The sequence below is a fragment of the Belonocnema kinseyi genome, chromosome 6, assembly GCF_010883055.1.
Source record: "Belonocnema kinseyi isolate 2016_QV_RU_SX_M_011 chromosome 6, B_treatae_v1, whole genome shotgun sequence".
In the NCBI taxonomy this organism is placed as follows: Eukaryota; Metazoa; Arthropoda; class Insecta; order Hymenoptera; family Cynipidae; genus Belonocnema; species Belonocnema kinseyi.
In genome coordinates, this window is record NC_046662.1 from 14,373,840 (window position 1) to 14,394,638 (window position 20,799).

A 20,799-nucleotide genomic window follows, 5' to 3' on the forward strand; every position below is an offset into this window, starting at 1 on the left:
AAACACATTTTAAATAACAATTTTTCAAATTGAACATCTTATAATTTCGTGAATCCGTATTAAAAATTTTAATTTTTCCAATTGCAAACATTAAGAGTTTGAAATTTCGACTGTTTAACTCAAAAATTAATTATTTAGATGAAAATTCACATTTATAGGTCAATAATTTAATTGTTTTGTTGAAAAATTTCCTTTTTTTAATGAAAAATTCATCCTTCTGGGTTGAAAATTCCTCTTTATGGTAAAAAAAATCTTATTTAGTTAAAAATTCATTTTTCTTGTTTGAAAATAAACTTTTTGCTTGAAAATTGAACTCTCTTTTTTTAAAAATTCGTCTTTTTGGCTTGGAAATTAAACTATTTATTTGAAAATTCATCTATTTCGTTGAAAATTCCATTGTTTTGTTCGAAAGTCATCTCTTTTGATGAAATGTTCAACTGTTTTGTTGAACAATCGTCTGTTCTGAAGGAGAATCCAATTAACTGAAAAGTTATCTAGGTTAGCTGAATGTTCCATTATTTGAGTTAGGAATTTATCTCTTTGGTTGAACATTACTTTGTTTCTAACTAAAAATTTAACTATTCAATTTCTGATTAAAAAATGATCTTTTTTATATTTAAAGTTCGTCTTTTTTTGGTAAAAATTAATCTTCGTGGTTGAAAAATCATGTTTTTGGTTGAAAATGCAATTATTATAGTTAAAGAATCATAATTTTAATTGAAAAATTTTCTTTTTGGCTGAATATTCTATTATTCTAGTTAAAGATTTATTATTTTAGTTAAAATTCAACTATTTGGTTGAAAATTTGTCGTTTACTTGCAAATTCATGTATTTTTTTTTTAATCGTCTTTTTGGTAGAGAATTTATCATTATAGTTGAAAATTCATCATTTTGATTGAGAATTTAAGTATTTATGTTACATATTCACCATTTTAGTTAAAAATTCATCTGTTTGATTCAATGTTAATTTTTTTTTAACTAAGAAGTTAACTATTCAATTTTTGGTTGTAGAATTATATTTTTTACTTGAAAGTTCTTCTTTTTTTGGTATAAATAAATCTTTGTGGTCGATAATTCATCTTTTTGGTTAAAAATTTGTCTTTTTAAGTTGAAAATGGATTTATGTTGTTGAAAAATCGTTATTTTGGCATCTTAATCCTTTTATTCAAAAATGTACATTTTTTGTTGAGAATTTAAGTTTTTCAGTTAAATATTCATTATTTTAGTTAAAAATTCATCTTTTTGGTTAAATATTAGTCTTTTTAAACTAAAAATTGAACTATTAGATTTTTTTATTTAAAAATTACCTTCTTTATTTAAAAGTTCGTCTTTTTTTATAAAAATTAATCTTCTTGATTGAAAAATAATTTTTTTGGTTGAAAATTGAATTATAATAGTTAAAGATTAATCATTTTAGTTAAAAATGCATTTATTTTCTTGGAAAATCATATTTTTTGGTAAAGAATTAATCTGATGTAAATTCATCTCTTTGATTCAATGTTAATTTTTTTTAAACTAAAACGAACTATTCAATTTTTTATTTCAAAATGATCTTCTTTATTTGAAAGTTCATCTATTTTGATAAAAATTAAACTTCTTGATTAAAAAATTCATCTATTTGGTTGAAAATTAAATTATTATAATTAAAGATTAATTATTATAGTAGAAAAATCATATTTTTGGCAAAGAATTAATCTGATGAAAATTTATCTTTTTGATTGAGAATTTAAGTATTTCAGTCAAATATTCATAATTTTAGTTGAAAATTCTTTTTTTTTATGGAAAATAAAACAGTTGGTTTTAATTTAAACTCATTTGTTAAAAATTGTTAAAAATTTGTTTGTTCTATGAAAAATTAATTTTTAAAACTGAAAATATAACTATCCCATTTTTTGTTGAAAACCCATATTTTTCACTTCAAAATTCAACTTTTTGGTTAGAAATTCATTGTCCTTTTTTGTAGAAAATTCATCTATCTTGTTAATGTTTGAAATTTTAAAGAAAGCAAATTTAAATCGTAAAGAATGTTGTAATTAAAGTCTTGTGAGATTTTTTTCCATTTGCTTTAAATATTTTTTTCTGGAACTACTTGACCGGAAATAGACAATTTTATTTATTGTGTAGGGGTTATTCGATTGTACTAAAATGATTATTAAAAAAGTTTATATTTTATTACTCTCAGTTTGTTCACGAAATAAGCAATAAAAATTACTTTATTGTTGATAATGACAACAATATTAGTGGCGTTGTTTTATTTTTTTTTAATTTTTATTTTAAAATCAATAATGTCTTTAAAAATCTTGAAAGACGGTATTTAAAAATTTATGATACTATGTTATGGCATGGATAGTGTCGGATTGGTTTCATGTACTTTTGGAATCACGAATATATTATATATTTTTGCTTCAAAGCTCATCTCTTTTGCTTAAAAATTCTATTATTTTTTGTTGAAATTTCGTTTTTTTTTATTTTGTTATAAATTAACTATTTTAACGATAAACTTAACTATTCCATTTTTAGCCGAGAATTCATATTTTTTGTTTGGAAATTGAATTACTTGGTTGAAGGTTCAACTATTTTGTTCAGAATTCATTTCATTGGTTGTAAATAAAAATATTTTGTTGAAGATTCCGTTTTGTTTCTCGTTAAAAATAGAAATTTTCAACTAAAAATTGAACTATTCCATTTTTTTTTTAATTTAACTATTTTTTTGAGAATTCATGTATTTAGTTGAAAAATCGTTTTTCTTTTTGTAGAAAATTCTGGGTAGCCGCTGGATCAAGAAAACGTTTTTTAAATAATTTTTCAAATTGCGATTTTTATAAATTATTAAATCATTTAGTTTAGAATGCTTAATTCGACAATCTTTCACTTTAAAAGTATTCCATTTTAGATTTTTAATTTTGATGCATATATTTTAATTTAAGGAATTTTAAAATGCAGTTTTACAGGTTAAAAAAAATTAAAAGTTTTTGAAATCAAAGATTTTTTAAATAAAAAACAGGGTGGCTGCCGGACCAGAAAAAGGAGAATTTTACGAATTTTCAGCAGAAAAATCTGGCCAAGTTCGATTTTAACAGTTTTTTTTTAAAATAATTAAAGTGCACATTTGAAAATTTAAACAATTAAAAATTAAAAGCAATTCCGATAATTTGTTTTTAAATAAAGATTTTCATGATTTACCAATAATATATTTTTAAATCAGAGTTTCAGGTCTTCCTTTATAATATTTTTTATATTAAATTTAATAAATAAATGTATTAACATATTATTTCTATTAATTTTTTTAGCCATTAAAAAATTAAACGTTTGTTTTACTATTTTCAACTTTTAAAAAATCCATAATAATATAGTCATAATTAAAGGTTTTTATTAAATTTAAATTATTGTGATTCCAGATTATATAATCTTTATCCGATTTAATTTGAAATTTCTTATTGTAGAAAAAAAATAAGTATTTAATATTTAGCAATATTTCACTTTTCACTTAAAACGAGTAAATTGAAACTAAATATTTAAAAGAAAACAATTTAAAACTGAATTGTTTTGCATAGAAAGCTTTGAATCTTTAGATTTGCGAAAAACTTTTAAACATTTAGCGTTACAATTTTACCATTTTGACACATAAATAACAATTGAACACTTATTATTTGTAGAACAAATTTGAGTAATTTTAAGAGACATTTAGAAGTTTTAAAAAGATTCAAAATTAATTAAAAACTTGAAATTATTTCAAGTAATTTAAACGAAGTGTGTTAACATTTTTTTCAGAACTTCTAAATATATTTTAAAATTAATCGAAATTTTCCTACAATTTTTGAAAATCCTGCAAATTAAAAAATAAATCCTCAAAATCTTCCATAATTTTTCAAAGTAAAAAGTCATTTTCAATTTTTCTAAGAATCTTAAGAAAGTTTCGTATTCGTTTGAAGTCTTTCATAATTCTTAAAAAAATCTAAATTCTTGTTTGAAATCTGCAAATACCTACATTTTATTTTAAATTCGGCTGTAAGTATTTGAAATTATTTCAAGTTCTAAATTGAATTCGAATCTTTTTAAAACTTCTAAATATCTCTTAAAATTATTCTAATATTTTTACAAATAATAAGTGTTCTATAGTTATTTATAAATTCAAATTCAATTTTTTTTTAATTTGCAGGATTTTCTAAAAATTTTAGAAAAATGCAATTCATTTTGAAATATATTTAAAAGTTCCGAAAAAAATTCAAAAGTTTTGAATTTGGAAGATTTTGAAATAAAATTGTAAAGCTTTTGAAGGATGTCTAGACTATTTAAAATAAAAATAATTAAACTTCAAATTACAGAAATTTTAAGTTAAAGCAATTATTTTTCAATTTTTAATGTGCCTAGCTTAAAATTACTTAAAATAATATAATTATGAAAATTTTTAAAGTTCATTGCTTGATTCTTTAATTTAGACTATTGAAAATGTTAACATGGATTTATATTTTTGGAATTTAATCTGAATCTTCGAACTCTATAATTTATAAAAGTTCTAAAATGTGCAGTTTATTTGCATTACATTTAAAATTGTTTTATTGAAAAGTGTTAGTACCTTCCATTTGGTACATGTAAATTTTTTAGAATTTGAATACACAATTTTTGAATTGAAAAATTTTTAAACTTTGATTTTAAAAGTTTGGAATTCAAGTGTTCCACTTTAAATACTTTAATTTGTTGTTTATTACTTTATATCGAAAAATGTTTAGAATATAATTTGATTTTTTAAATTTCATTGGCCGTGAAAAATGTGTGCAAGCCGGGAAATGACCGGTAATTTTTTTCTTCGATTAAAACGGCCACCCTGAAATTATTTTTTTTTGGTTAAAAATGCAACCGTTCGGTAAAAAATTTATACATCTTGTTGTAAATGCAATATTTTTACTTAAAAGTTAGGAATTTGAAGCGGTTAAAATTGTATTTATTATAAAATAAAAATTTGTGTGAATTACTATTCAAATTCGTTGACTTTAGAGACAACTTTAAGCAGTAATTATTTTTACTTTTAGTATAATTTAATTATTTAATAACTCGATGGTGCTAATATATTAAGGAATAAATTAAAATAAGAAATATTTGAATGGCTTGGTTATATCGAAAATTATACCGGGAAAAAACTTCAGGTACCTGAAAAAACAGGATTTTTCATTGAATTTTTTCCAGGATTTGAGAAGAAACTTTGGATTTTCTAGTTTTGTACTGCCACTAGTCAATTCTTAATTTACCATTTACCTAGAGAACATTTTTATTATTTCAAAAATAAATTAACTTCATTAATTTATTTTGTTTCTGATTAAGAATTAAAATTTCTAACTAAAAATTCAATTATTCCCTTTTTTGTTTTAAATTCAACTCTTTGTTCGAGACTTCATATTTTTTGTTAAAAAACAGTTTTTTTATTTTAGAAAATGAATCTTCTTGGTTCAAAATACAACCTTTCGAATCAAAATTTATCTATCTTCTTGTAAATGCAATATTTCTACTGAAAAGTTAGGAATTTGAAGCGGTTAAATTTGTATTTATTATAAAATAAAAATTTGAATTCTTTTCAGGATTTGAGAAGAAATGTTGCGTTTTCTAGTTTTGTACTGCCACTATTCAACTCTCAATTTATCCTTTGACCTATAGAACATTTTTTTCATTGCAAAATTAAATTTACTTTATTTCCGATTTTTGTAGAAAATTTCTTTTGCTGCTGACCCAGAGCTGTGTGGTGTAATTTAATTTTCCTGAGGAGATCCTTCAGATTTATTTAAGAATGAGTTATGTAATAATAAATAACTAGTCAACCTTTTTCAGATATTAGCCTTGGCGAAGCAGTTAGATTGGAGTGAACGACAAGTGGAAAGATGGCTGAGGTTACGACGCTCTCAAGACAGACCGTCGACTCTCACAAAGTTTTGTGAAAACAGGTCAGCTGAAAAATTATTGCCTTTTTGAAAAATTACCCTTTTTCCGCCGGTTCACGAAAAAATTCCCTATATTTTAAAATTATTATGCTTTTTCGAATTTTTTTCGAATTTATGAAAAAAATGCGATAAAATGACTCCGTTTTTCTCAGAAGTTATATTCGTTTTCAAAGATTTAATTTTTTTAATTGCCACGCTGTAATAGTTAAAAATTTTCAAGTCGAAACATTTTATAGTGGATTAATTTCAAATTAATTACTGAATTAATAAAGCTCGATAATAAAATCCAAGTATTTTTAAGTAAAAGTTTGTTATTTTTGGTGAAGAATTCGACTGTTAGGATGGAAATTTTATTTTTCTGTTGAAAATTCAACTAATTTGTTAAAAAAGTCAAATTTTTTATTTGACAAGGATCTATTTGTTGAGAATTAAACTTTTTTGGTTGATAATTCAACTGACCTTTTTTAAAATTTTCTTTTTGTCTTGACAATTCAACTATTTGGTTGAAAGTTCTTTTTTTTATTGAGTTTTAATCTTTTTTGGTTGAAAATTTATCTTTCCTAGTTCAATTTTTTATTTTTGGTTGGAAATTCAACTTTCCTTTAAAAAATTAGTTTGTTTGCTTGACAATAGAACTAATTTGTTAAAAATTTAACTGCGTATTATCTTGAAAGTTGAAGCTTAATCTTTTTTTTTTAATATTTGATTTTTGGTTGTAAATTCATGCTTGTTGGTTGAAAATTCAACTATTTGGATAAATCTGTGATTAATTTGTTAAAAAAAATCGTATTTTTTACTAGTAAAATCAACTATTTGTATAAAGTTCAACATTTTTTGTTTGAAAAAATCGACAATTTGGTTGAAAACTGATCCTTTTTGGTTCAAAATTTAACTATTTGTTTGAAAAATGAACTTCTTTATTTAAAAATTCAACTATTTGGTTAAAAATTCATGTATTGTTTTGAAAAATCGTCTTTGTTAATCGTAATCTTTTTGGTTGAATATTCAACTATTCCAGGTAAAGATACACCATTTTAGTTGAAGATTCATGCATTTTGTTGAATAATAATTGGTTTTGGTAAAAAATTAATTTTTTGTTATACAATTAATCTTTTTTAAAAATTTATCTTGTTGAATGAAAATCCCATTTAAAAATTCAGAATTTTAGTTGAAAAATCATGTTTTTTTATACAAAATTAATTTATTTGTTTAAAAATTCATATTTTTTGTTTAATATGCAACTAATACAGTTAAAGATTCATCATTTTAGTTGAAAATTTATGAGTTTAGTTCAAAATTAACAGCTTGAACTGAAAATTAAACAGTTTCATTTATAGTTAAAAATTGTTTTTTTTTCTGGTTCAAAAGTCATCAATTTGGATGCAAATTTGTATTTTTTAATTGAAAATTCAAATATTTTGTTTAAATTCAGGTATTTCGTTAAAAATCGATTTTTTTTTGTAGAAAATTAACTTTATCTCTTAAACTTAATCTTGTATACAAATTCTCATTTTCGGTTTAAAATTCAAGTGTTTCAGTCAAATATTTATCATTTTAGTTGAAAAATCATCTTTTAGGTTGAAAATAAAATTCTTTGGTTGAAAAATGAACTGTTTGATTGAAAAATTGTTTTTTTTTTTCTTTTGATATCTTTATTGCAGTAGAAGATTCCATAATTTTAATTAAAAATTCATCACTTTAGTTAATCATTATTTTTTTTACTACAAATTATTTAATTTTTGGTTGAAAAATGATCTATTTAGTTGAAATTTCTTAATTTTTGGTAGCGATTAATCTTCTTGGTTGAAAATTCATCTTTTGGGTCAAAAATTCAATCATTCTAGTTAAAAATTCAGCATTTTAGTTGAAAACCCGTATTTTTTTGTTGTAAAAAATTAATTTTGTTGTTTGAAAATTCATCTTTTTCGTTCAAAATGCAACTATTTTAGTCAAAGGTTCATCATTTTAGTTTAAAATTCATGGCTTTTTTAAATAATCGTTTTTGGTAACAAATTAATTTTTTGTTTCAAAATTAGAATTTTTTAATTTATCGTTTTGAATGAAAATTCCAGTTAAAAATTCAGCATTTTAGTTGAAAAATTTTATTTCTTTTTGTAAAAAAATAGTTTTTTTGTTTGTTTGGAAATTCATCTTCCTTGTGAAAAATTCAAATATTTGAGTTAAATATTCACGATTTTAGTTGAAAATTAATTTTTTTGGTTGAAAATAAAACTAATTCTTGAAAGTTAAACTGTTTTGTTAATAATTCAAGTTTTTAGTTGGAAATTCATCTATTCCACTTGAAGATCTACAATTTAAGTGAAAAATTTATCATTTTCTTATTTTTTATTTTTTGTATGTGGACAATTATATTTTTAAAGACAATTTAACGATGTCATTTTTGGTTTTAAACTAATCCCTTTTATTGAAAATTCAACTACTTGGTTAAAAATTAAACTATTTTTCTTTGCAAGTGCATTTGTTTGGTTGAAAACCTATGTATTTTGTTGAAAAATCGTATTGTTTTAAAGAAGATGAATCTTTTTGGCTGAAAATTCAACTATTTTGCTAAAAATTCATTTATTTTTGTTGAAAATGCAGTATTTTTACTTGATAAATTAGGAGTTTGAAACGGTTTAAATTTACTGAGCGTTCCGTGTGCAATTTAAGGAATGATTAATTCTGCTTTTATTAATATTTAATTAATTCATTCATTCATGAGAAAAATAATAATTATTGACAATTTAGAAATATTTGACTCTTAATTTAAAATGAGTAAATTGAAAGCAAATATTTCAAAGTTAACAATTTGAAATTGAATTGTTTTACCTAGAAAGCCTGGAGTCGTTCAAATTTCAAAAAGCTTTTAAACTTTGAACGTTACAATTTTAATCATTGTATTTGAAGAATTTAAATTTGTAAGTGAAATTGTTGAATGTTGGCATTTAAATAACAATTGAACATTTGTAGAAAAAATTTGATTAATTTTAAGAGGTATTTAGAAAAATTGAAAATAATTTTTCATTCTCAAAAATGATTTAAAAAGAATATTCAAAAAGATTTCTAAATTTGCTCAAAAAGAATCTGGAAGATTTTAAGAAATTGTTTCTAAATTTTCAGAATCTTCTAAAAATTGTAGGAAAAATTCGATTTATTTCAAAAGACATTTAGAAGTTCTAAAAAAATGTCAAAAATAGTTTAAAATTTAAATAAATGGAAAACAACTTCTAGATTTCTCAAGATTTTGAAATAAAATTTTGGAGCTTTTCAAGGATGTTTAAACTATTTAAAATAAAAATCATTTGACCTATAATTTAAGAAGTATTCTGTTTAAAAAAATTTAATTTTTCAATTTTTAACGTTTATAGCTTAAAATTCTTTCAAATAATATAATAAAAAAAATTTGAAGTTCATTGATTCTTTAATTTAGAGCAGTGCAAATGATAACGTGAATTACATTTTTACAATTCTTGTTTGAATCTTTAAACTTATTAATTTATAAAAGTTAAAAATTCTAAATTTTGCAATATATCTGGATTTTATTTAAAATTATTTAATTGAAAAGTGTTAGTACGTTATATTTTTTACGTGTAAATTATTGAGCATTTGAATACCAAATTTTAAACTTCAATTTCAAAAGTCTAAAATTCAAGAGTGGAACTCTTGAGTGCTTTAATTTGTAGTTTATTTTTTATTACTTCTAATGGAAAAAATGGGGAAATGACCGGGAATTTTATGGGACCGGGTAAAACCGGGAAATGACAGTGAATTTATTTGTTGGCCGGGAATTTTACAACATTTTTAGAATAAAAATGTTGTCCAACTTTGATTTCAACCGTTTTGAAACAATTTCCTAAATTGTGATTTTTATCAATTATTATATCATTTAGTTTAGAATGCTTAATTCGAAAATCTTTCAATTTAAAAATTTTCCATTTTAGATTTTTAATTTTGAAGCATGTATATTTTAATTAAAAGACATTTAAAATGCAGTTTTAAAGGTTAAAAAAATTAGAAATTAGAAGTTTTTAAGATCGAAGATTTTTTTTTATAAAAAAAAAGAGTGGCCGCCGGACCGGGAAACCGGGAATATGGCGAATTTTCAGAAGAAAAATCTGCCAAGTGCGATTTTAACATGTTTTAAAATAATTGAAGTGTAGTTTTGAGGATTTTAACAATTAAAAATTAAAAGCATTTGAAGTTGAAAATTTTTGATAAAAAACAGTTTTATTTTATGAACTGTAAATATAAATAAATAAATTATGTTTAAAATGTGAACAATAATTGATTTAACTAAACAATTCTAGATCCTTTCAAAATTTGAGAATTTCCAGATCTTGATAAGAATTCAAATTAATATGTCATTTATCCCGATAATTTTATTTTTAAATAAAAATTTTCATGATTTATCAATAATATATTTTTAAATCAGAGTTTCAGGTATTCCTTTATATTATCTTGTGTAATAAATTTAATAAATAAATTTATTAATATATTATTTATATTAATTTTTTTAGTCATTAAAAAATGTAAACGTGCGTTTTACTATTTTCAACTTAAAAATAAATCCACAATAATATATTTTGAAGCATGAACATTTATTATTTGTAAACAAAATTTGAGAGATATTTAGAAGTTTTGAAGAGATTCAAAATTAATTAAAAAATTGAAATTATTTCAAGTAATTTAAACGAAGTGTGTTAATATTTTTCTCAGAACTTCTAAATATATTTTAAAATTAATCGAAATTTTCCTACAATTTTTGAAAATCCAGCAAATTAAATGAAATCCTTAAAATTGTCCATGTTCTTCATTGATCATTTTTTCAATCTCTTAAAATCTTCTTAAACTTTATGTTACAATAATTTTTAAAAGTTAAAAATCATTTTCAATTTTCCTAATAATCTTAAGAAAATTTTTATTCTCTAGTAGTCTCTGACAATTCTTAAAAAAATGCTAAATTTTTTGTTTGTAATCTGCAAAAATCTATATTTTATTTTAAATTCGGCTGTAAGTATTTGAAATTATTTCAATTTCTAAATTTAATTCGAATCTTTTTAAAACTTCTAAATATCTTTTTAAATTACTTTAATATTTTTATAAATAATAAGTGTTCTATTGTTACTTATAAATTCAAATTTAATTCTTTTTTTATTTTGCAGGATTTTCTAAAATTTATAGAAAAATTCAATTCATTTTGAAATATATTTAAAAATTCTGACAAAAAAATTCACAAATTATTTTTAATTTGGGAAAATTTAAAACCACTTCTAGATTTCTCAAGATTTTGAAATAAAATTTTAATGTTTTTGAAGAATGCCTAGACTATTTAAAATAAGAATAAATTAACTGATAATTTAAGAACTGCTAAGTTAAAAAAGTTATTTTGCAATTTTTAATGTCTAGCTTCAAATTACTTAAAATAATATAATTTTGAAAAATTTTTAACTTCATTGCTTGATTCTTTAATTTAGACTAATGAAAATGTTAACGTGGATTTATATTTTTGGAATTTAATCTGAACCTTTGAATGCTTTAATTTGTCGTTTATTGTTTATTACTTTATGTGGAAAAATGTTTAGAATATAGTTTGATTTTTTAAATTTCATTGTCCATCGGAAAAATGTTTGCGAACCGGGAATTTTTTTCTTCGATTAAAACGGCCACCCTGAAATTATTTCACAAAGACGACGTATGTTCGCAAATAACTATTAATTTGTTTATTTATGGTACTGCTTTTTTTTAGAAATTGTTGATCAATAAAAAATGCAATGGATAATATTTTTAAATGTGTAACAAACGGTTATTTAATTATTGGATGTTAAAAAAAAGGTGACCTGGAAAAACTTGATTTCTTGATCTGGAGAACCTGGAAAAGAGCTTGAATTTTGTTTCTAAAAATCTAAAAAATTACACCCTGTAATTGTAAATGAATGGAAAATTCTTTATTTCCTGATTTTTTTTCCTTTCTAGTTGGAGGTGCTTGTATTATTCAAGCTCATTTGTATATGGACTCGTCGTCTTATGGGACAAGCCATGGCTGTGGGACATCAATCACTGTTATTACAATTACCCCTATCATCCATTAACGAGTGACATATGGTGGTATTACATGATATCCATGGCATTTTATTGGTCGCTCAGCATTTCCCAGTTCTTTGATGTAAAGCGAAAGGACTTTTGGCAAATGTTTGTCCATCACATTGCCACAATTGTTCTGATGTGCTTTTCCTGGGTGGGAAATTTGACTAGGATCGGCTCGCTTGTACTCGTCGTACATGATTGTGCCGATATTTTCTTAGAGGTATGCGCATCAATTTTTTAGTTATCATTTCAGGCCTCAGACTCACGCGGAATGGGTTAAAATAATTTTTAAAAATTTTAATTAAAACGTGAAAAATAACTTTTAAACTAAAATTTCTATAATTGTTTATAATTCTGGATTATAAAAATTTATATCTCGATAATAATTTTGATACAAACTCCTGTTAAAAACAATAATCTAATGGAAAAATTTGGACCACAACGAATAAACAAAAAATTATATTTTAATCTGAAAAAAAAATTTCGGACAAAAATAAAAAAGAGGAAAGAAAAATGAGAAGCAAAGAAACGTTGGTAATGCAATTTTAATTATTTTTAATTTTCATTTTTAATGTTATTTTATTGTAATTGGATGATAATAAAAATAAAAAAGACGGATGAAAGAAAAATAGAAGGAAGGGGATGTGGTTGGCTGCCTTCTCATTTTTCTTTCCTCTCTTTTTTTATTTTTGCTCGAAAATATATATATATATTTTCAGATTACAATTATTTGATTATTGGACGTTAAATAGGATTTTTAATTTGGATGTTAATCTAATTTAAATTTCTTACATTTTAATCAATTTTCAAGGATTTCAGGAAATATCGGATTTAATGTATTTTCATTTTTGCAAAATTTAATGGTATTTAACAAGATCTCATAAGGCTTAAATATTTTATGGTATCTTAAAAGGTTCCAAGGAATTTGAGATACATTTTAATAATTTTAAGGGATTCCTTGTGATTTAAAAAAATTAGGATATTTTAAAATATTCCAAGAAAGTTTTAATGGATTTCGCTGATTTGAAGGGATTGCAATTATTTCGAAATATTTTAGGATATTTTAAAAGATTCCGAGGAATTTTAAATAGATTTTAATAGATTGAAGGGATGTTTTTAAAAATTTCAAGGAATTTCCTAGAGTTTTGAAGAGTTTCATGGGATCAAATATCTTGTGGCATTTTAAAAGATTCCAAACGATTAAAAATAATTTAGGTTATTTTTTAAAATTCAAAAGAATTTTCAAGAGCATACTACCTCACAAAAGTTAAAAAAATTTAGGATATGTTAAAAAATTCCAAGAAATTTGTTATATATTTCAATAATTCGAAGGGATTACAAATATTTTGAAATATTTTACAATATTTTAAAATATTCCAAGGAATTTTAAATAGATTTTAATAATTTGAAGGGATATGGATTAAAAAGATTTTAGATTATAATTTAATGAATTTTTAAATGCTTTCTTAAAGACTTGAACAAATAAAAAGTAAAAGCCTTTGATGTTGAAAATTTTGGATAAAAAACATTTTTATTTGATGAATAAATAACATTTTTTGAATTTATCTGTACTTTGAGTAATAAAAAGTGAACTTAAACGGTTTTAATTTAAAAGTCTTATTCATTAAACAAACGTGAACGTGTGACTGAAAGTTTACAAACTACTTTCAACTTAAAAATAGCTTCATAATAATATATTCTTAATTAAAGGATTTTATTAAATTAAAAATAGTGTTTCAGTCTAAAATATTCAATTTTTAACCCATTCAATTTGAAATTTTTAATTAAAAAAAAAAGATTAATTATTGAATATTTAGCAATATTTGAATTTTTATTTAAGACAAGTAAATTGAAACCAAATATTTAAAAGTAAAGAATCTTTAACTGAATTGTTTGACATAGAAAACCTGGATCGTTAGAATTTCTAAGAGCCTTTAAACTTTGAACGTTACAATTTTAATTATTGTATTTGAAAAATGTTTAATTTATAAGTGAAATTTTAAAATTTTGATATATAATTTACAAATGAACATTTGTAGAAAAAATTTGAGTAATTTTAAGAGATATTTAGGAGTTTTAAAAAGATTAAAAATTATCATGCAAATTTCAGAAAGTTTTCTTAAAATCTTCTGGAGTATTTTTTGAAAGTTTTGTTTAAATCTTTGAAAAACTTTTTATATATTCTTTTAAAAAAATTTTTCAAAATTAAAAGTTATTTTTAATTCTCCTAGGAATCTTAAGAAAATGTTTTTATTCTTTTGAAGCCTTTCACAATTCTTGAAAAGAATTTAACTAATTGCTTACAAATTTAACTATTATGTTGAAAATTTAATTATTTTTTGAAAATTATTTTTTTTTCATTGAAAATTAGTTTCTTTTAGCCTTCTTTAAAAAAAGAATAATGTTCTTGGTTGGAAATTCGTCGTTTTATTTCAGAATTCATTTTCGCCGATAAAAAATTTAACTATTTTGATAAAAATTTAATTATTTTGTTGAAAATTCAAATCTTTAGTTAAAAAATGTAATTATTTTTAGTTACCTTTTTTATATGCCAACTATTACATTTTTTGTTAATAATTCATAAACTTTTTGTTTAAAATTCAATTGTCTTTGGTTGAAATTTAATCTTTTTTGTTTGAAAATTCGACTATTTGGTTGAAAATTTAATTATTTTGTTGAAAAATCATCTTTTATGTTAAAAAATTAACTTTTTTGTTGTTCATTCGCCTTTTTGAATAAAAAATGTATCCTGTTGGTTTGAAAATATCTCATGTATTCTTAGAAATTTTTCTTTCTGGCATGAAAATTCAAGCAATTGGTTAAAAAATCATCTTTTTTGAAATTTTTGTTTAAATATTTGAAAAACTTTTTTATATATTCTCTTAAAATAATTTTTCAAAATTAAAAGTTATTTTTAATTCTCCTAGGAATCTTAATGAAATGTTTTTATTCTTTTGAAGCCTTTCACAATTCTTGAAAAGAATCTAATTTTTTTGTTTAAATCTGCGAAAATCTACATTTTGTTTTATGTTAGGCTATCGTTTCAAGTTTTACATTAAGTTTCGATCTTTTTAAAACTTTTACATATCTCTTAAAATGACTCAAATTTCGCCTTCAAATAATAAATATTCAATTGTTATTTATACATCCAAACTGTAAAGAAATGTTTTAAAATTTGCAGGATTTTCTGAAAATTGTAGAAAAAATTCAATTAATTTTGACATTTAGAAGTTCTGAAAAAATTTCCAAAACAATTTTAAATTAAAAACAACTTCTAGATTTATCAAAGATTTTGAAATAAAATTTGAAGTTTTCCAAGGATGATTAAACTATTTAAAAAGAAAATAATTGAATTTCTAATTTAAGGAGTGTTCAATTAACAAGTTTTCAATTTTTCAATATTTGATGTTTCTAGCTTAAAATTCCTTAAAATTATATAATTTTGAAAAATTTAAAGTTCATTGATTGATTTTTTAATTTAGAGTATTGAAAATAATAGCGTGGATTTATATTTTTTTATATTGAAAAATGTTAGTACCTTCAATTTTATACTCGTAAATTATTGAACATTTGAATAAACAAAATTTTAATTAAAAACTTTTAAATTTGAATTTTAAAAGTTCAAAATTTAACAGTTTCACTTTGACTGATTTCATTTGCTGCTCAGTTTTTATTACCTAAAGTGGAAAATTTTTTAGTTTTAGTGTTCCATTTTTTTAAATTTCATTGACCGTGAAAAATGTTTGTAAATCTGGAAATGACCGGGAATTTATTTCGTCGATTAAAACGGCCACCCTGGAATTTGAAAGATTAGAACATTTTTTAAGGAATTTTGAAATAAGAGATTTCAAGATTTTTTACGAGAATTATGTGGGACCAATTAGGATTATTTCTTATCGTTTTTTAAGTAATCTTGAAACATATTACAGGTCTCAAAGGAATTTAAGGATTTTTTTTATGGATTTTAAGGAATTTCAGAAAATGTCAAATATTTCAAGGATTTTTTAAAGAGGCCTTATAAGATTTTATGGGATTTTTAAGGAATTTTAAAGATGTCATCATTTAGGGAATTTCCATGAATTTTAAAGGATTTTCAAGATTTCAAGGGGAAAAAAAAAGATTGTCTTAAATGGATTTCAAATTTTTTAGGATATTCCAAAGATTCGAAAGGATTCCACAATATTTTATGGCAGGTGGAAATTGTATGCTAAATTTAAAAAATAGTTTACACCTCTATTTAATATTTAAAAATTTGCACGACACTATTTTGTTACCATTTTTCAAAATTGATGCCACTTTTGACAAAATATTGGATCTCTGAAACGAGTCCAAGCCCTGTAATTAATTATGAATCCCAAATTTTTTCTTCACAGATAAATTATGTTAATATATTTTTTTCCAGGCTGCAAAAATGGCAAAGTACGCCAATTACCAAAAAGTATGTGACAGTATATTTGTGATTTTCACAGTTCTGTGGATCGTAACGCGCATGGGAGTTTATCCTTTCTGGATTATTTATAGGTATTTATTGCTTTATATATATAAAAAATAGAAATTTATTATATAAAATGGACAATAAGGTGGTCCAAAAAAGTATTGGATTTTTTTCTTCTTCGAATTTTCATGCATATCGTCCCCAAATTTGTTTGAATTCACGCAAAATTAACACGGTTTTTTTGTTGAAAATAAATTACATTTAGAGGTTGCATAGAATACGGATTAAAACTGTGTTTTTTTTCAAATATCACCCCCGTAAGTCTGTTTCGTAGTTCCCAAAAAGGCCCATAAGTCAAAAATGGTATTTTGCTATTTTTTAACGTTAATTATGATTTTTTTGCAATTTTTAATTGCAAGTTCTTTACAATACATAAAATACTATTTTCTACTGGTAATTAGATGTTTATATAAATTGTTTAAACAATTTATTACTATTTTTAATTATATTATATATATTTCTGATATTCATTTATTTATATTATTATTATTAATAATAACATTATAATTTAAAACCGAATTTTTAACCAGTTGTATTAAGCCAAAAAGATCAATTATCTACAAAAGAATTGAATTTGTCACCCAATGATACGAATTTTCAACAAGAAAGTTAATTATGTATCCAATAGTTACTTATTTAAATAAACAGTTTAAGTTTTAACCAAACAGTGAAATTTTCTACCAAGCCTGTTAAATGTTCAACCACAAATATAAATTTCCAATTTCATTTTCAAGCCAAAAGGACGAATTTTCTGCAAAAAAAAATTAACAAAATCCGTTTAATTTTAACCCGAAAATATAAATTTTCCACAATAAAGTTAATTTACAACTAAATAGTTGGATTTATGACTAAAATAAACGTCGTTGAATTCTTAACCAAAAAAGTACAATTTTATACGAAATCGTTGTATTTTGTTTAAAAAAAGACTTTTTTCATAGAAAATCGATTCTTTTTCGTAGAAAATGATTTTTTTTCTTTGAATGTTAATCTTAATATTTAAAAATTCTTCGTTTTGGTTAAAAAGTTATCTCTTTTTAAAAATCTAACTACCTTGTTGGAAATCAACTTTTAAACTAAAAATGTCGGAAAATTTGATTTTTTTGTGGTTAATAATAAGATTTTGTCACGGAAATTTGAACTTTATTCAAAATTTGATCTTTTTTAAACGAAAAGTCTACTGTTTGGTTGAAAATTGATCTTTTTTATTACAAAATTAAATTATTCTTTTGAAAATTTATGTAATTTTTGGAAAATTCTTCTTCTTTGTCGAAAATTGTCCTTATTGGTTGAAAATTCATCTTTTTGGTATAAAAGTAAACTATTCTAGTTGAAGATTCACTATTTTGGTCGAAAATTTATTAGTTTGGTTGAAAGTCAATTTTTTGTACTAAAATTTTTTCAAAATTTAACAATTTGGATGTAAATTTGTATTTTTTAACTGAAAAATCACGTATTTTGTTAAAAAAAAATACTTTTTTAATATAAACTCGACTTTTTTGGTTCATCATTTTCAACTTCATCTTTTTCATTCTTTTCTTAGGTTCAAAGAATTTTACTTGGTTAAAAAATAAACTGTTTTGTTAAAAATTAATTTTTTTTACTGAAGTTTCATGATTTTAATTAAAAATTAAATTCTTTGGTTGAAAATTGGGCTATTTGATTGAAAACTTATTTTTTCTTTGGATGAAAAGTAATATTTTTACCGAAAATTTGACTATTACTAAATTTTTATTAATTCAATTTTTGGTGGAAAAAAATCTTTTTTTAGTTAAAAATTCGTGTTTTTTGGTGCAACATTGATTTTCTTAACTTAAAATCTAATTATTTAAGTTTTGGGCGACAATTTATAGAAAAATTGTTTTTTTTTTGTTTGAAAACTAGTTTAAATGTTTAAAGATGTATCTTTTTGATTATAAATTAAAGTATTCCAGTTAAATATTCATCATTTTAGTGGAAAATTTATCTTTTAGGTTAGAAAAAAATTTACTTGCTTGAAAAATAAACGTTTTTGTTAACATTTTATTTATTTTATTAAAAATTAATTTCTTTGGTCGAAAAGTGAGCTATTTGATTGAAAACTTGTTTTTTCTTTTGATGAAAATGAATGTTTTTACCGAAAATTTGAATATTTTATTGAGAAATTGTTTCTTTTTTGTTCGAAAATAATTTTTTTCTTAAACTAAAAACGAAAATACTGTTTCAGTTGAATATTTCATAATTTTATTTCAAAATAATTTTTTGACTGCAAATTTAATTATTCAACTTTTGGTCGAAAAATTATCATTTTTCGTTGAAAATTCATCTTTTTTTTTATTGAGCATTGCTTTTCGTAACATATAACTTAGTTATGTAAGTTTTGTTAGACAATTTATCTTTCTTAATAAATAATTTTTTTGTTTTGTTTGAAAGTTGAACTATTTCAGTTGAAGATTCATAATTTTAGTTAAAAATTCATCAATTAAGATGAAAATACATTCAATTTACTAAAAATGTAACTATTCCAGTTTCTATTGAAAATCGATTTTTTTTTCTAGTTCAAAATTCAACTATTTGGTTGAAAATTTGTCTCCTTTCATTAAAAATTCCACTATTTCCATAAAATTCAAGTATCTGGTTGAAAAATTGTATTTTTTGGTACAAAATTAATTTAATTGTTGAAAAATTTCTTTTTAGGATTAAAAATTTCAGCATTCTAGGTAAATATTCATATCAATAGAAAAGTCACATTTTAGGTTAAAAAAATTTACTTGGTTGAAGAATAAACTCTTTTGCTAAATATTAATTTTTTCATTAAAGATTCATAATTTTAATTAAAAATTCATTTCTTTGGTTAAAAAGGGAGGTAGTATTTGATTGAAAACTTGTTTTTTTTTTCTTTGGATGACAAGGAATTTTTTTAACCAAAAATTTAACTATTTTATTGAAAAATTTGTTTCTTTTTTGTTTCAAAATAATTTTTCCCTGAACTGAAAATACTATTTCAGATGAATATTCCACAATTTTAGTTGCAAATTTATTTTGGATTGAAAATAAATTTTTTGACTGAACATTGATTTTCTTAACTTAAAACTTAGTTATTTAAGGTCTGGTAACAATTTATCTTTTTTAGTGAGATTTTTTTTTTAATTTCAACTATTTCAGTTGAAGATTTAGTGATTTAGTTCAAAATTCATTTTTTTTAAATTTAACTAATCCAGTTAAGGATTCTTCATTTTAGTTAAAAATGCATCAGTAAAGATGACAATTCATTTGTTTAATTAAAATTGTCACTATTCCACTTTCTGTTAAAAATTGATTTTTTTCTGGTTAAAAATTTCACTATTTGTTTGAAAATTTGTCTTCTTTGATTCGGAAATTCAACTTTTTCATTAAAATGCATATATTTTGTTTAAAAAATGGTATTTTTCGGCAGAAAATTAATCTTATTTTTGACAAATTTATCTTTTTGATTAAAAATTCAAACATTCTGTTTAAATATTTAGAATTTTAGTGGAAAATTTAACATTTAGGTTAACAAAAATTTACTTGGCTTAAAAATAAACTCATTTCTTTGGTTGAAAAGGGAAGTACTATTTGATTGAAAACTTGTATTTCCTTTGGATGAAAAGGAATGTTTTTTACCAAAAATTTAAGTATTTTATTGAAAATTTGTTTCTTTTTTGCTTCAAAATAATTTTCCCCCTGTACTGAAAATACTATTTTAGTCGAATATTCCACAATTTTAGTTGTAAATTAATTTTTTGGTTTGAAAATTAATTTTTTGACTGAACATTAATTTTCCTAACTTAAAACTTAGTTATTTAAGGTCTGGTTAACAATTTATCTTTTTTAGTGAGATTTTTTTTTTAATTTCAACTATTTCAGTTGAAGATTTAGTGATTTAGTTGAAAATTCATTTTTTTTTTAAATTTAACTAGTCCAGTTAAGGATTCTTCATTTTAGTTAAAAATGCATTAGTAAAGAGGACAATTCATTTGTTTAATTAAAATTGTCACTATTCCACTTTTTGTTAAAAATTTATTTTTTTCTGGTTAAAAATTTCACTATTTGAAAATTTGTCTTCTTTGATTCGGAAATTCAACTTTTTCATTAAAATGCATATATTTTGTTTAAAAAATGGTATTTTTCGGCAGAAAATTAAGCTTATTTTTGACAAATTTATCTTTTTGATTAAAAATTCAAACATTCTGGTTAAATATTTATAATTTTAGTGGAAAATTCAACATTTAGGTTAATAAAAATTTACTTGGTTGAAAAGTACTATTTGATTAAATACTATTATATAAAAAT

At 22.1% G+C, this 20,799-nt stretch overlaps 1 protein-coding gene across 1 annotated transcript in view; it reads left to right on the forward strand.

Moving 5' to 3' along the window:
- Window positions 1-20,799, forward strand: part of LOC117174350 (ceramide synthase 6) — a 59,588-nt gene that overhangs the window by 27,215 nt on the left and 11,574 nt on the right. Inside the window, exons 3-5 of the mRNA XM_033363395.1 lie at window positions 5,821-5,933; window positions 11,904-12,234; window positions 16,417-16,535. Coding sequence (XP_033219286.1) covers window positions 5,821-5,933; window positions 11,904-12,234; window positions 16,417-16,535 — 563 coding nt within the window. The remainder of the gene's footprint in view (window positions 1-5,820; window positions 5,934-11,903; window positions 12,235-16,416; window positions 16,536-20,799) is intronic.